The sequence below is a fragment of the Sciurus carolinensis genome, chromosome 5, assembly GCF_902686445.1.
Source record: "Sciurus carolinensis chromosome 5, mSciCar1.2, whole genome shotgun sequence".
Lineage (NCBI taxonomy): Eukaryota > Metazoa > Chordata > Mammalia > Rodentia > Sciuridae > Sciurus > Sciurus carolinensis.
In genome coordinates this window covers 136,285,832-136,299,384 of record NC_062217.1, presented here as the reverse complement: position 1 = coordinate 136,299,384, position 13,553 = coordinate 136,285,832, and the positions used below count along the sequence as shown (strand labels likewise).

Genomic DNA, 13,553 nt, shown 5'->3' with positions numbered 1-13,553 from the left:
GCAGGAATGTGTCCTCTTTCTCAGAGAATTTTCAATGACAGGCTTCCCCTTCAGCTACTTTCATAACTTTGAAATTTCCATTATCACAGGAGGGAGAGCCGACCTTTTTAGTCTCCTATTGTGTCATCCAATTGTCAGGATGGCACCTCCTTTCTTGATGAGCCTCTAGAACAAGGGAGATGATTTGCTCATTTGGGAACCCTTTTGGGGGCGTTCCCTGTGCTGATGAGAAGGTTGGAAGAGAGCTGACAGCCACTGAACATCTATTTTGCACTGTGCCAGCTGTAACGTGCACCTCTCATGGAAAGGTGGTGGGGCTCTTACTAGCAAGGTTCAGTAGCTTTACTTTGAAGATGAAGAACTAGACTCAGGGAGGTGGTTGCCCAAGGTTGCACATATAGTGAGGGGTAGTTTCAGATTCATGCCTGTGATTATTCTGTACACCTCTGGAGAAGTGGGGCCAAGGCTGGCTTCTTGGTACCTTTCCCAGAATTTTGCATCCCAGGATACCAAGCCAAAGGGTGTTTTTGTTTGTTTGTTTGTTTGGGCAGGTTAAGAGTTTTACATATTTATATATCATGCAATGACTAAATCTAGTAGCTATTTACATATGTGTTAGCTCACCTACTTACCATTTCTTTCTTTTTTTTTTTGGTGGAGAGAACACTGAGAATCTACTCTTCTAGCAACTTTCAAATACACGACGTATTGTTCTTTTAAAATATTTTTTATTTTTTAAATTTGTTTGAATTAGTTAAACATGACAGTAGAATGCACTTTGATGTCATACACAGATGGAGTATAATTTTCATTTTTCTGGTTATACATGTTGTAGAATCCCATTGGTTGTATAGTTATATATGTACATAGAGTAATAATGTCTGATTCATTCTATGATCCTTCCTACCCCCATACCCCATCCCATCCCTTCACTCCCCTCTACCTAATCTAAAGTAACTCTATTCTTCCCTAGGTCCCACGCCCCTGCCCCATTGTGAATTAGCATCCGCATAGCAGAGAAAACATTCAACCTTTGGTTTTTCAGGATTGGTTTATTCGACTGGTTCTGATAGTCTCGAGCTCTGACAGTCATCATTTATACAATAAAACTCTTAAACTTATTCCTTCTATCTAAAACTGAAAGTTTCTGTCCTTTGACTAATATCTTCCCAATTGCCCCAGCTCTCAGTCTCTAGGAACTAACAGTTGACTCCCTATTTCTATGAGTTTAACTTTTTTTCCCAACACACATATAAGAGAGATCATATAGTATTTATCTTTCTGTGTCTGGCTTGTTTCACTTAACATAATGTGCCCCAGGCTTATCCATGTTGTTGCAAATGACAAGATTTCATTCTTTTATGGGTCTGAATAGTATTCCCTCGTGTGTGTGCGCGCGTGTGTGTGTGTGTGTGTGTATGCGTATCACATTTATTTTTCCATTCATCTGCTGGTGAACACATAGGTCGATTCTATATCTTGGCTATTGTTAATAGTGCTGTACTGAGCATGGGACTATTAATATAGGTTTTATTATTATGGAGGTATGCCAAATCCAACAGATCAGGAGATAACCGTCACCAAAAAGGAGTTTGTTCTCAGAGATCTCAAGAGAGGAAGGCCTGCCATGGATGTCACAGGGCTGCATCACAGGAGGTGGGGAGTGGGCAAGAGCCTTTGTGGCTCCATGGGAAAGAATAGGAGAGACCAGGTGAGCAGGTTTAGGCTTATCTGGTATAAATACTTTCAGTGACCTGGGGCATATGATTGTCCCTGGCTGTCTGGTCCCTGACCCTGGAGTGATCAGGGCAGGTGGACAGTGGTCTTGAGTGTAAAAGACCAATAAATAATGTGGTCGAGCTGAGGGGTCTGGGTAGGTGGTTTGTCTACAAAAGGGGTGCTCTAGGGCCAGCTGTACTATCTCCAGGAATTGAATTTGGGGGGATGGAGAATGGGAAGTTACTCTGGTGAACCCCAAGACCAGATTTGCCTTGAATGTGGTCTGGGCAGCTGCGACTGTGACAGTGACAAGGAGTCTTCTCTCCCAGAGTGATGGCCCTGTGCTGCTGAGATGCTGGGTCACCCTATCCTGCTCACTGAAGACAGCCCCTACCTGGGCCCTGGAGCACCTTGTCACTCTGGAAGGGAGAGACCTGCTTCCTGTTTTACTGAGACATGCTGGATGTACTACGGTTGTATTTCTCTGCTCCTCCCTTTGCTGAATTGGCCTGCTGGATGCTCTGCCTGACTTTCAGAGTCACCTGCATGGATGAATTGCAATGAATTAATTTATTCATGAAACACATTCTGCAAATGGAACACATTGCTGGACACAGGTGATGCTCAGTGAGTGGCAGAAGGGAGCCACTCCCTGCTTTAACATTCTGCTGCTCTGGTGTCCAGCTTAGGGCCTGGCCCACAACAGCCCATGTGAAATATTTGAGGAAGGAAGAAAGAAAGAAAGGGTGGAAGAAAGGAAAGAAGGAACAAGTGGGCGGGGAGGGAGAGTGGAAAGAAAGGTGGGAAGGAGGGAGGGCGGGAATGTGTAGCTGGAATCTCCTGGACAGATGAAGTACTGAAAGGATTCTGGGCCGAGGGCAAGGGTGTTCCTTGTGAGTGGAGCCACAGCAGGTGGGGCTTCGTGATCTCTTTTCTTGGAAATGGTGGGTGCTTCCTCACTTGCAGACCCAGCCTCCTTCACACCCCGTTTTTTGGTAGCTGCTCCAGGCCTGTGACAACGATGGTGGCATTTGGAGTTGGCAGCAGGGAGGAGGGTAAGCGGTAAAGGAACCTGGACAGGAATCTTAGGAATGAACTTGAATGAAGGATAAACTACATCTGGGAAGAAATTTAAAGTGTATCTTGGGAACCCAGATAGGAAAGAAAGAAAAAAAAAATCTTAGCATCAAAATTGTGTCTCAGTCTTTGGAAAATTTGCCAATAATTCCCAAATTCTCTAACTGTGAACTCCTTCTGGGTGTGAGATGGCAGCCTTCATACATATCTATGTACATTACAGATGGTAAAATATTCTTCATAAGTACTCTCAGTGCTTGGACCTTTCTTGGAAATTGAAATCGTAGGGGAAGCAATTTGAAATGTGTTCTTTCATTTCAATTACTTTTTGGAAAGAAAGTATTTAAAATACCCAGTGACTGTCTGATCTTTATCAAAGCTGTAGAGGGAGAGTCATGGAGACAGCCTTAGATTTTGAAGAAACTTCCCAACTTCACTCCCTTGCCTAGTAGGACTGTGCCTATGTTGTCATTGTGTGGTTGCCAAAGTCACAGTGGATTTTGGGCTGCTGTTTGCTTTGGTTTAATTCTAGTCCACAAATGTTCTATGTCCTGAGTCTGTGCTGGATGCTGAGCCTTGGGTTGGATAGAGAAATGAGGAAGACCCAGTTCCTTCTTCCCATGTGCTACTACCTAATGTTATACATTCATGTTACTTTATACTATTACATTTGAAAAAGACTTGGATTTCAACTTGAGGGACTTAGATGGCTCTAGTAGGGAAGTTTGATGTGAATTTTGTCTTGATGGAGGAGTGGGGCTCTGTAAATTTTAAACTAGGAGTGTCCAGGGAGAGAGAGAGAGAGAGAGAGAGAGAGAGAGAGAGACTGTGTATGTGTGTGTGTGTGTGTGTGTGTGTGTGTGTAGGGGAATCTCCTGGGAAGAGCAAAGTGTATTTTTTCCTGGAATCCAGGGTGCCTAGTTTGTGGAGGTGATAGTGGAGGGAGGTTATGGTGGCACAAAAACAAAAAGGGAAAAGACTATTGGGACCAGACTCTTATTCCAAGCTAAGGTACACAGAGTTGATTTTGTGTACATTGATAACATCTTTAGAAAGCTTTTTGTTTGTTTATTTGATTGATTGCTGTTTTTGTTTACTACCTTGGCAACTTTTAAATGGACTTTTGCTATTCCTTGACGGTCAGAGATGGACTATATTAGAATAGACATGACCTTCAGATAACACATTCTGGCTGAATGCAGTAGCAGGCTGATACCAGGGCCCCTTGGGAGAGGCTGTTGCAGAAGTCCCAGGGAGAAGTTGGTGGTGAACCTGAGAATGTACAGTGGAGGTGGTCACGAGGCATTTAGGAGAAAGAGTAGAGAGGCCTCGACCAGCCTAGAACATGGGTCTGTTAATGTGCTTCTGGTGGTGTTGCACTCAGAGATAGGAGGGTGGTTCGGAGGGAAGCCCAGGATCAGAATATGTCTGGGAATATGACCAGACATGTGAGGGGAAGAGATTGGAAAGTAGGTGGACAGAGAAACAGCATGTAGTGTCTTGAAGCCCAGGGAGGTGAGGGCTTTGGGATGGTGGTCACAGAGTGTACACTGTGGAGAATCAATGGAAGATAAAGGTGAAGAGAGTTCCCCATTTGTTATGACTTGAGCAGGAGATTTGTTATGACTTGAGTAAGAGTGACATAGGTAGAGCCAGATTCAGAGGAGATAGGCAAGTCACCTAGACATGCCAAACCTTAGCATTATGGAGCCCTTTTCTACAGAGGGAAGAAAGGATAGGCATGGGACCCACATCTCTACTGTGCTCCTGATGGTCCCTGGTGCCTGCTGGTCCTTTGCTTCCTTCTCTGGCAACTCCACAGTCTAGGCTGCTCCATGGGGTGAACAAGACCTTTCTTCATTTGGTGTCGAAGACAACCTCATTCTGGAACTTTCCATGTTCTCTCCGGAATATTCTTCCCTAAGAGGTTTCCAGAGTTGCCTCCTCCTCACTGATGCTTCCTTACAGGGGCCTTTCCAACCCCCTTCTCCAGTCCCCTCTAGGCCAACATGGATTTTCTTCAGGGTTCTTATCACCATTGGAAATTATTTATTTATTCTACTGTTTATTTATTCTGACTTGTTCTCAGCTCCCAAAGTGTAAGTTCCACCCCAGCAAGAACACTGCAGGCTCATTCAGTTTTGTTTCTCAGTTCTCAGGGAAGGGACCCACACAGAGAAATCTCTTGGCGAATATTGGAGAAAAGACAGAAAAGACAGACTGTGGGCAGGAGGATTTCTGGTGACCAGGACCTTCCAGAGTCCAAAAGTGGGGCGGAGAGAGGGAGTCAAGATCCCGAGGCTTGTCCTGGGCATTGCCTTGTCACATCCCTCACAGGAATAGCCTTTCCCATGTTCCCTGAACTTCCTCCTTAGCCTGGGGAGAAGGATTCTTGTTGTGGGAGCTTTCCCCTATCCCTGCAGGTAGCTGTTCCATTCAGAAATCTGGGGCCACTTACCTTTTCATGCCCTTTCTGGGATAAAACTGCTGTGAGTCTTGACATGGCTCTAGTTGGCTCCCTTCCTGGGGGTGGGAGGGGGGTGGGTCTGGCTGAGAGCAGCTACACCCAGGATGGTGGATGGCTTGGCTAGACTGTACAGGTGGCTTGTTAGGGAGGGCCTGGGCCTGGTCCAGAACTTCATGGTAGACACTCTGCTGCCCAGGGCACAGTCTCTGCTTTGTCCCTGGCCTATTCTCTTGGGAAATTCTCCCTTCTTGGGGAGCCTCAGAAGATATCTGGCATCGTTGGGGGTGGAACAGGGTAGCACTGCAAACTTGGCCTCTGGCAAGGAAAGAAGAAGTGACTTTTGTTGGAGAAATGGGCTTCCTTAGCTCCATTCTTGGGGAATGGCAGGGGGCCTGTAAAAGTAGCTTGTGCTCCTGATGGTTATCTGCCTCAAGCCCTCCCCATGTACAGCCGAATAAGATCTCCAGAGAATGGAGGCTGAGAATTGACTTTGATAGTCAAGTGGGAGCAGACAGTTGCAGCCAGGGCTATAGTCCCTCGGGAACTTTCAACTGGCATCACTAATTTCTAATCATTGCCTGTCAGGAGCTTAAACTCTCTCTGATGACTCAGTCCTATTAGGGGCTATCCCAACAAAAACCAGTAACAATAGCCAAGGGCATGCAGGAGCTCTGAGAGATCTTGTCCTCTATGTTTGTCCTTGTGTGTCCTAAGATATTTTCCACCTGCTCATGTCACCTTTGAATCCCTAAGGCAATGGAATAGTCCTCCACATTGAGATAATTTAAGCTGGGTTCCCTTCAGTCACTTCTTCCCCAGCCTGAGAAGACTGGTCATGCTGGCATGATTCCTGAGGTCCCTAGGACCATATGGGTGGCATTACCAGACTTATGAACCTATATGAAGCTTTGTGATGCTTGTGTCTTATAAACATGCAGAAAGATATTCTGTGGTTAGTCTCTGCCACTTTAAAGATTCCCAGTGACCTTCAGAGGTGCTAAGAGGAGCAGGAATTGGTAGATGGTGCATCTCAGGGACCCACCTCACATCTGTACTGTCAGCTTGCTCAAATCTGAGTCATAGCCAAGGCCATGGGGGTAGTGAAGATGGTTAGTGTCCTGGGCAAGGGACAAGGCTGCAGAAGCTGCCTGTGGACACATGGCTTCACTCCCAGTCTGGCTCATGCTCAGCCCATGTGGATAGTGCTGCAGGCAATTTACGGAGGGGTGACTTTTTAAGGTATAGACCTTGCTGTTTCATTTACATTTTCATGAGGTATACTAGATATAATCCATCCAGTGACCTTGGCCTATCAGTTAGTTATTGCTGGGAAACAAACCATCTCAAAATTTAGTGGCTTAGAACAAGAGTCATTTATTATTTTTGATGAGTCTATAGTTCAACCAGGCAGCTGCTGTGGCCTCACTCATGTGTCTGAGTTCAGCTGGTATGTGGCTGGAGGTGGCTGCTTGGGAACTGGCCTGATTCTTCTCTGTGTCTGCTCATCCCTTCAGCAGGCTAGCTCAAGGATGTTCTGATGGTGGTGGTGGGGTTCAAGAGCAAAAATGGAGATGCACAAATATTTATTTGAACCTCTTTGTTAAATTTACTACTGTCCCATAGGGCAAAGCAGGCCACATGGTCAAAGTCAGAAGCAGCGCTGGAGAGGTCTTCATAATGCAAGGAAAAGGCATGGAAGGAGGGAGGTCATTACCAGGAGCCTGAGGCAGTTGATCTATCATATTTGGGGATATCACTTGTACCATGCTTGTTTAAAAGATTGTTTCTTTAGGCAGCCCCCTATAGTAGGACTTCCTGTGATGATCCATCACATATCATCTCTGTCTGCACTGTCCAATATGGTAGCCAGCAGCCAGATTGGCTGTTTCGTACTTAAAATGTGACTACTGTGACCAAGGAACTAGGTATGGATTTTGTTTCATTTTAATTAACTTAATAAATCAACCTATTTATTAAAATTTAAATAGCCACATGTGGCTTATGGCTATGTTATAGGACAGTCAAAATCTGGGAGGAACTCTCATTAGCACCTGCAGAAAGCTATTGCATGCAAGACACAGGAGCCCACTGCTGGTTTCTGCGTGGGCAGCTGCTCAGTGCTGAAATGGTCTCCAGCTTACAGTGGGCAGGTATGAGCTATGCTGTGCTCAGGAGAGAAGTTTACAGCTCTGGTGAATATTTCTAGTTAGGATGTTCCTGTTCCTCTTCTGCTTCTGTGCTTTGAGCCACATCTGCACAATCGCCCTGCTACACCCTCTGGTTGGTTAAGAAGTACTTGTCTTTCTGTGCCTGGTTTATTTTGCTTAACACAATGTCCTCCAGGTTTATTCATGTTACCACAAATGTTAAGGATCTCATCTTCCTTTTTTATGACCGAATAGTACTTCATTGTGCATATATACCAGATTTCTTTATTCATTAGTTCATGGACACTTAGGTTGATTCTATGTTTTGGTTTTTGTGGATAGTGTTGCAATAAACAAATGCTGCATTATATCATTCTTGTGAAATCTAAAAAAAGTTGATCTCATAGAAGTAATGAGTAGAACTGTGGTTACCAGAGGCTGGGGAAGGTAACAAGAAGCAGGGGAGAGAGAGATTGATCAGTGGATACAAATATAGTCAGATGGGAGGGATAGATTCTGATGTCCTGTTGCACAGAGGAGTGACTATGGTTGACATTATTGTGCTGAAAATTGCTGAATAGATGAGAGTATTTTGAATGTTTTTACCACTAAGAAATAATAAATGTATGAGGTGATGGGTATACTAATTGCCCTGATTTGCTTTTTATACAATGTCTACATGTATTGAAATAATACACTATACTTCATAAATGAGTGTAATTCTTATGTGAAACTAAAAAAAGAATTAAAGAAGAATAAGTGTTTTTAACCTCTTCAGATCTGGTAGAGAGGCCAATGGCCTCAGCACACCATTGGATCAAGAGGTCTCAACTGCAAGGTGCAGAGGATGGTGGAGGGAAATGGGGCTATGGCTAGGGAGCACCAGCTTATATAACCTAGAGGACAGAACTGCCAGAACTGGGCTCATACAGGGAGAGAAGAGAAGCTAGTCATGAGGGGTGTGTTCTGCCCACATGACCTATTGAATGGCAGAAAAGGGTCCCCATAGTAGTAGACAGTCACTCTGGGCTGGGCACTGGTGAGTGCTTCTCTGGACCAAGGTAGCAGACTTGAACCCTTGCTTCTGGTAGTGGACTGCTGGGTGGGGACCACTGGAGTTAGAATTTCTCCTAGATCCCTTCCCACCTAAAGGTAATTCTCTCCTCCTTCTCTTCTTCCACTGCTCAGATATCCGTGGGCTCCAAAGCTTTCTGGACCAGGCCTCGCGGCTGGGCCTTGATGTCTCTCTGCAAAAGGTGGACAAGAACATTAGCCATGTGTTCACCAGCCTCTTCACCACCATGAAGACAGAGGAACTGAATCGCTACCGGGACACACTGCGCCGTGCCATCCTGCTGCTCAGCCCTCAGGGGGCCCACTCCTTCATCAACGAGGTAGGTCATGGGAGCCTGAGACTGCAGATGCCGTGTCCCAGGGTCACAGGGGATGGCACAAGTGGGCTTCAGGGCATAGCCCTCTTGCATATGGCCAAAATAGACGTGGCGATCCATGGATGCTTGGCCTACAACACACGGCCATTCAAGGGTTAGCCTGAGCATGGCTTGGCTGCTGATCGGTCCCCTACAGGTGATCCAAGGCCTTTTCAGGTTCTGAGAGGCAGTGTCACAGCTGGTGGAAAGCCTGCTTACAAGTCACTGCCAGAAATTTCTGAGTCAAAACTCAGGTTTGCTTTTTTTCTCCCCTTTAATTTTCCTCTCTTTGTTGACAGGTGTAAGCCTGTAGGGATAAAATAAATTTCTAGCTCTCTGCAGAGGTGGGCAGGTCTGCTGTGGGATTTGTTAGCATCTGGAGGAGGTGTCTGTTGCATATTGTCAAATTATACCTTGTGCATGCTTATTTCTTTGGTGCTTGGGCTAATCAGTGTGTGTGTGTGTGTGTGTGTGTGTGTGTGTGTATGTGCATGCGTTCATGCATATGTGTTTTAAAGCACCTCTTTTAGGGTTAGGACTTTCTAATGAAGACAGGGCTCACCAACTTAATAAGGAATTCATTAATTTAACAACAAACTAGAGAACTCCAAACTAGAATAAGCTGGCTGATTGGTGCTGGCCCCAGTAGTCTCATGGCAGAGAGGTGATGCGTGGGCAGTTGGTGGGCCCCTCTCCAGCCTAAGTTGGTCTTTGTGGGGTGGGCATGCTGAGCTTATGGGTGTGCCTGGGAGCAGGGGAGCACTGAATGGGTCATAGGGCAGCTGGATCTTCCCTGCCATTTCTCCACACAACCCAAAACACCTTGCTGGCCTTCTGTGATTGAACATGGAATAAAGAGAAAGGCAAAATTATACTAATTCCATTTGATGTACTTCGCTTGCTTATTCTGCTTTCCCCTCTAATTAATTATTACTCAAAATGCTACCTCATGCATCAGGAACCAGCACGAAGTCCACTGCCAGAGAACTTGAAATTGGGAACGCTTAATTTGGTGCAATTGGCTGGCAGCCCTGACGCTCTTGGCTAATCAGGGCCCCCAAGCACGCTGGTGGTCAGCCGGGTTGTGATGTCCTGTTGGCTCTCTGCATTTTCACCAGAACACATTTTGCTCTATGCAGTGATTCAGTCCAGTAATGGACAGTCTAGGATTAGCACCACTAATGTGCCCAGCCTTTCTCAGAATGTTCCCAGCAGTGTGTTTGCAGAAGTCTGCTTCTGGGGTGGCTTTTCTCCTTGCTGTTTACTCCCAGCCAGCCCATGCTTTGGGGATGGTGACTGACAGTTCTCTTGCCAGCCTCCTCCCTTCTCTTTTCCTGCTAATGCCTTGCCCTCTCTTCTCACTTCCCTTCCTCTTGGCCGCTGTTCTGCCATGACGCTTGGGAGTGGAAAGAATACTGGCTTTAGAGCTCAACAGATTTGGGGTCAAGTCCCAGCTTCTCCTCTTACTATTTGTGTGACCTTGGTCACCTTGCCTCACCTTTGTAGCCTCAGTTTCTGCATATGTAAAACAGGGATAAAGGAGGTGACCATGGTGATAAAACACTTGGCACAGAGCTTTTTGAGAATCATCTGTCTTTTTCACCACACATATATGTGCATTTTGCTTCCAAAGAAATTCAGTCCCTTCTTGTTTCTAGTCGCTGGAAAGATTTAATACACAACCCCCCAGACTGCCCTAAAGACATTTTTCCAAGTGGTTAATTATGCAAGCTCCTGTAGTGCTGGATATGCTCTGCTTGGCTTTGGTTTGTTGCCTTTTCCAATTCCCCAGGCTGTGTTTGCAAAACCTTTGTGTTGCTGGGTGCTTCAGGGCTGGGGATGCTCTGGAGTGTCTACTGTCAATATCAGACAAGAGTGACAAGTCCTTGGGGGTGGTGGTGGGAGACTGAGGCAAGTATGACATGTGGACTTTGGGCACAGGGCAAACCACTCCTGCCCTTGCATTCAGCTCCCATTGGTGAGAATCTTGGTTGCTGGCCCTCTGCCCTGCCATTAGGAGTAGAAGATGCCATTGTTTCCTGGTGCCCACATGGGCCTGGCCCTTTGGGTACATTCTCTCATCTGTACACCTTGCAGATGAGGAAACTGTAAAACAGAAGTTAAATGCTTACTTAAAGTCACAGATGGCCACTAAGGGATTGAACAGAATTCAAGTCCAGATGTGACTGGCTCCAGAGCTCTTTGGTGATAAGTGATTACAGAGAACACAATGTACTACACTTTCTGTAGTGGGTAACATGTACCTGTGCTGGCTTCCTGGGGGAAGATATGGTTTGCTTCTGGCCAAGGTCTATAGAGTCAGGCCTTATGTCCAAAGAGTTTTAGTGCATGTACTAAGTATGGTAGGGAAGCGATCTGAACTTGGGAGGTGAACATGATCTGTCTGACCAACTGGCCCAGAAGGTCTCCTGAGAGATAACTGGGAATGCCATCCCTTCCCAAAGCCTTCACCACTGTCTGGAGTACATCACTTGGGCTTCTTGAGCAGATAGATCCAACTTCCTTTTTGTTGTGACAAAGACAGATGATGTTCACAAGGGCGACCCAACACCAGAGCATGGTCTGAATTTTATGAAATTTGAAACACTGTTATGAAGAAGTAAATGTACTCTTGGCCACCACAGCTCTGGATAAAATGTCAGTATCATGCCCAATGGGGAGTGGTGCAGGTGTGTGAGTTATGTGTCCTTCCTAGCTACATTGCCTCTTTCTCCACTAAAAAGCCTGGTGGAATGGAATTGGGTGAGGAAGCCATATCTGCCTTTTAACATTTTGCTGAATGTGAATCTGCTAAGTTGGCACTTTCAACAAGTCTTGCATGACATGGACATGGCTGTCCTTTTTTACCTACCAGGCTACTAATGTGCTGCACTGGGAACCGCTTCTCTGAGCAGTGTCTCCAATGCATTAATTCACTGTGGGTGATTCTTGGCCTGGGGGACAAATGGTACACTGGCCTCTCTGTCATCCTTCTTCACAAGGGGCCACTCTGACTGGAACTGGCAGGTTCCGGGACCCTGGACTTGGTGTTGGGTGGGAAGGCAGACTGTAGCAGACTGAGGCATTGGAACTTGATTGTGGGATCCTGTGGGCTCATGTAGTAGATACCACCTGGAGAACCCTGGTTGTCCTTTGCTCAGTTTTGATTCTACATTTTCTCTTCAGGTCTTTTTGTCAGTCTCAACAGCCCCCACATTAATACATCATCTTAAAAAGGTGGTAAGAAGATTCCCTTTGGAGAGGCTGGGCTTAGAGGTTGACAGTCCCCTGGTCTCCTAGTTCCAGGTGTGGGGCCCACCACAGAGGTTCCCTTCAGGTGCAGGTCATGGAGAATCCCTTCTTCCAAGTGGGGCTTGTTATGCTCTGTACTTGGCCTTGGAGGGAGAATGGCTTTTCCCAATATACCCTAGTTGGGAAATGGGTTGCACGCATTGTCTTCTCTGTCAGTTATTGGTTCTTCTTTGGGCTGCTGGATGCTGACTGAGGCTTCAGTGGGCAGTAACCTCACCTGTGATGTTGTCTTTACCTGTAATGGGAGCAGTGTGAACTAGGCCTTGTGAGAGTCTTGAGCATGGAGTAACACCCTCTGGGCAGGGAGAGATGGGGTGGCCAGAGGATCCAGGGAAGCTTCTTGGAGTCAGTGACACTGGGCTGGGTCTATAGGAATGAATCTGCACTAACCATGGATAAGGGGAGAGGGTCTTAGCAGTGGTGGGTGTTCAGGACCAGGTGTGACTGGAGCTGAGACTGAGATTGGCAGCAGGGAGAGCTCCCTAGTTGGGGGTCAGGAATCTCTTCTTCAAGACTGACTTGTTCTTGTGGTCCTTTTCAGGTTCTGAGAGTTTAATGACATACTGTTTATACATCTTACCACTTTTGCTCTTTTCCAGGTCGTGTTTTATGGGGAGACCTCAGTCTACTGTCAGTTTTGGTCTTAGGCTCCATCTCAGCTTTCTGGTGGGAATTCCATTCATCCATCAATCTGTTAGCTGATCATCATGTTTATCCATTATCTACCCATCTGTTTCAATCCATCTATCCAATCTTCACCCACCCAGCAAGTACTGATTGGGTACCTCTTGCAAATCAGAAATCATATCAAGTTCTGGGCAGGAACATTGGTATCTCCTCACTGAGACCAGCTGTGACATTGAAGTTTGTGGCCACATGCCAAAGCCATGTATTGCTGGGCATTCCCAGTTGTTGGCAGAGAGGCTGTGACCCTGGCCACTGAGGCCCCTTCTTGGTATATATGGGCATTGTTGGGGGCTCCAGGACTTTGACCTTTTACCTTGCAGTGAAAGGTGGACCTCTGCTTTAGTTGTCCATCAGCCTCCCTCTTTCTTTTTGTTTCCTCTGCATTTCCTCTTCTCCTTCCCCATTTATTTTGTCTCACTGGAAACAAAAGAGTGGAAAAATGAGACTATTTCAAGCCATTTGTACACTCTATGGAGAAGAGTTCCTGCTCCTTGCTCACAGTTCACAAGGTGACAGGTGCAGCCTGCCCTGCCCCAGTGCCCAAGCGTCGTCCATCTCTGTGTGTCCTGCAGGTGTCGGGCAATCTGCATGTGATGCCCTCAGGGTCAGGAACTGTGTGGTGTTTACTATTTTATCTTCTAGAACAGGTCAAGGCCTGGTCCACAGAAGCTGTTAAGGGAATAAATGAATGGATATTTTATCTATTTTACTTTC

At 46.1% G+C, this 13,553-nt stretch overlaps 1 protein-coding gene across 1 annotated transcript in view; it reads left to right on the top strand.

Annotated features, from left to right (window-relative positions):
- The window catches only part of Grid1 (glutamate ionotropic receptor delta type subunit 1), a 745,266-nt gene that overhangs the window by 210,484 nt on the left and 521,229 nt on the right, over positions 1-13,553 (top strand). The window contains exon 4 of the mRNA XM_047551889.1: positions 8,599-8,804. Within this exon, the coding sequence (XP_047407845.1) occupies positions 8,599-8,804 (206 nt within the window). The remainder of the gene's footprint in view (positions 1-8,598; positions 8,805-13,553) is intronic.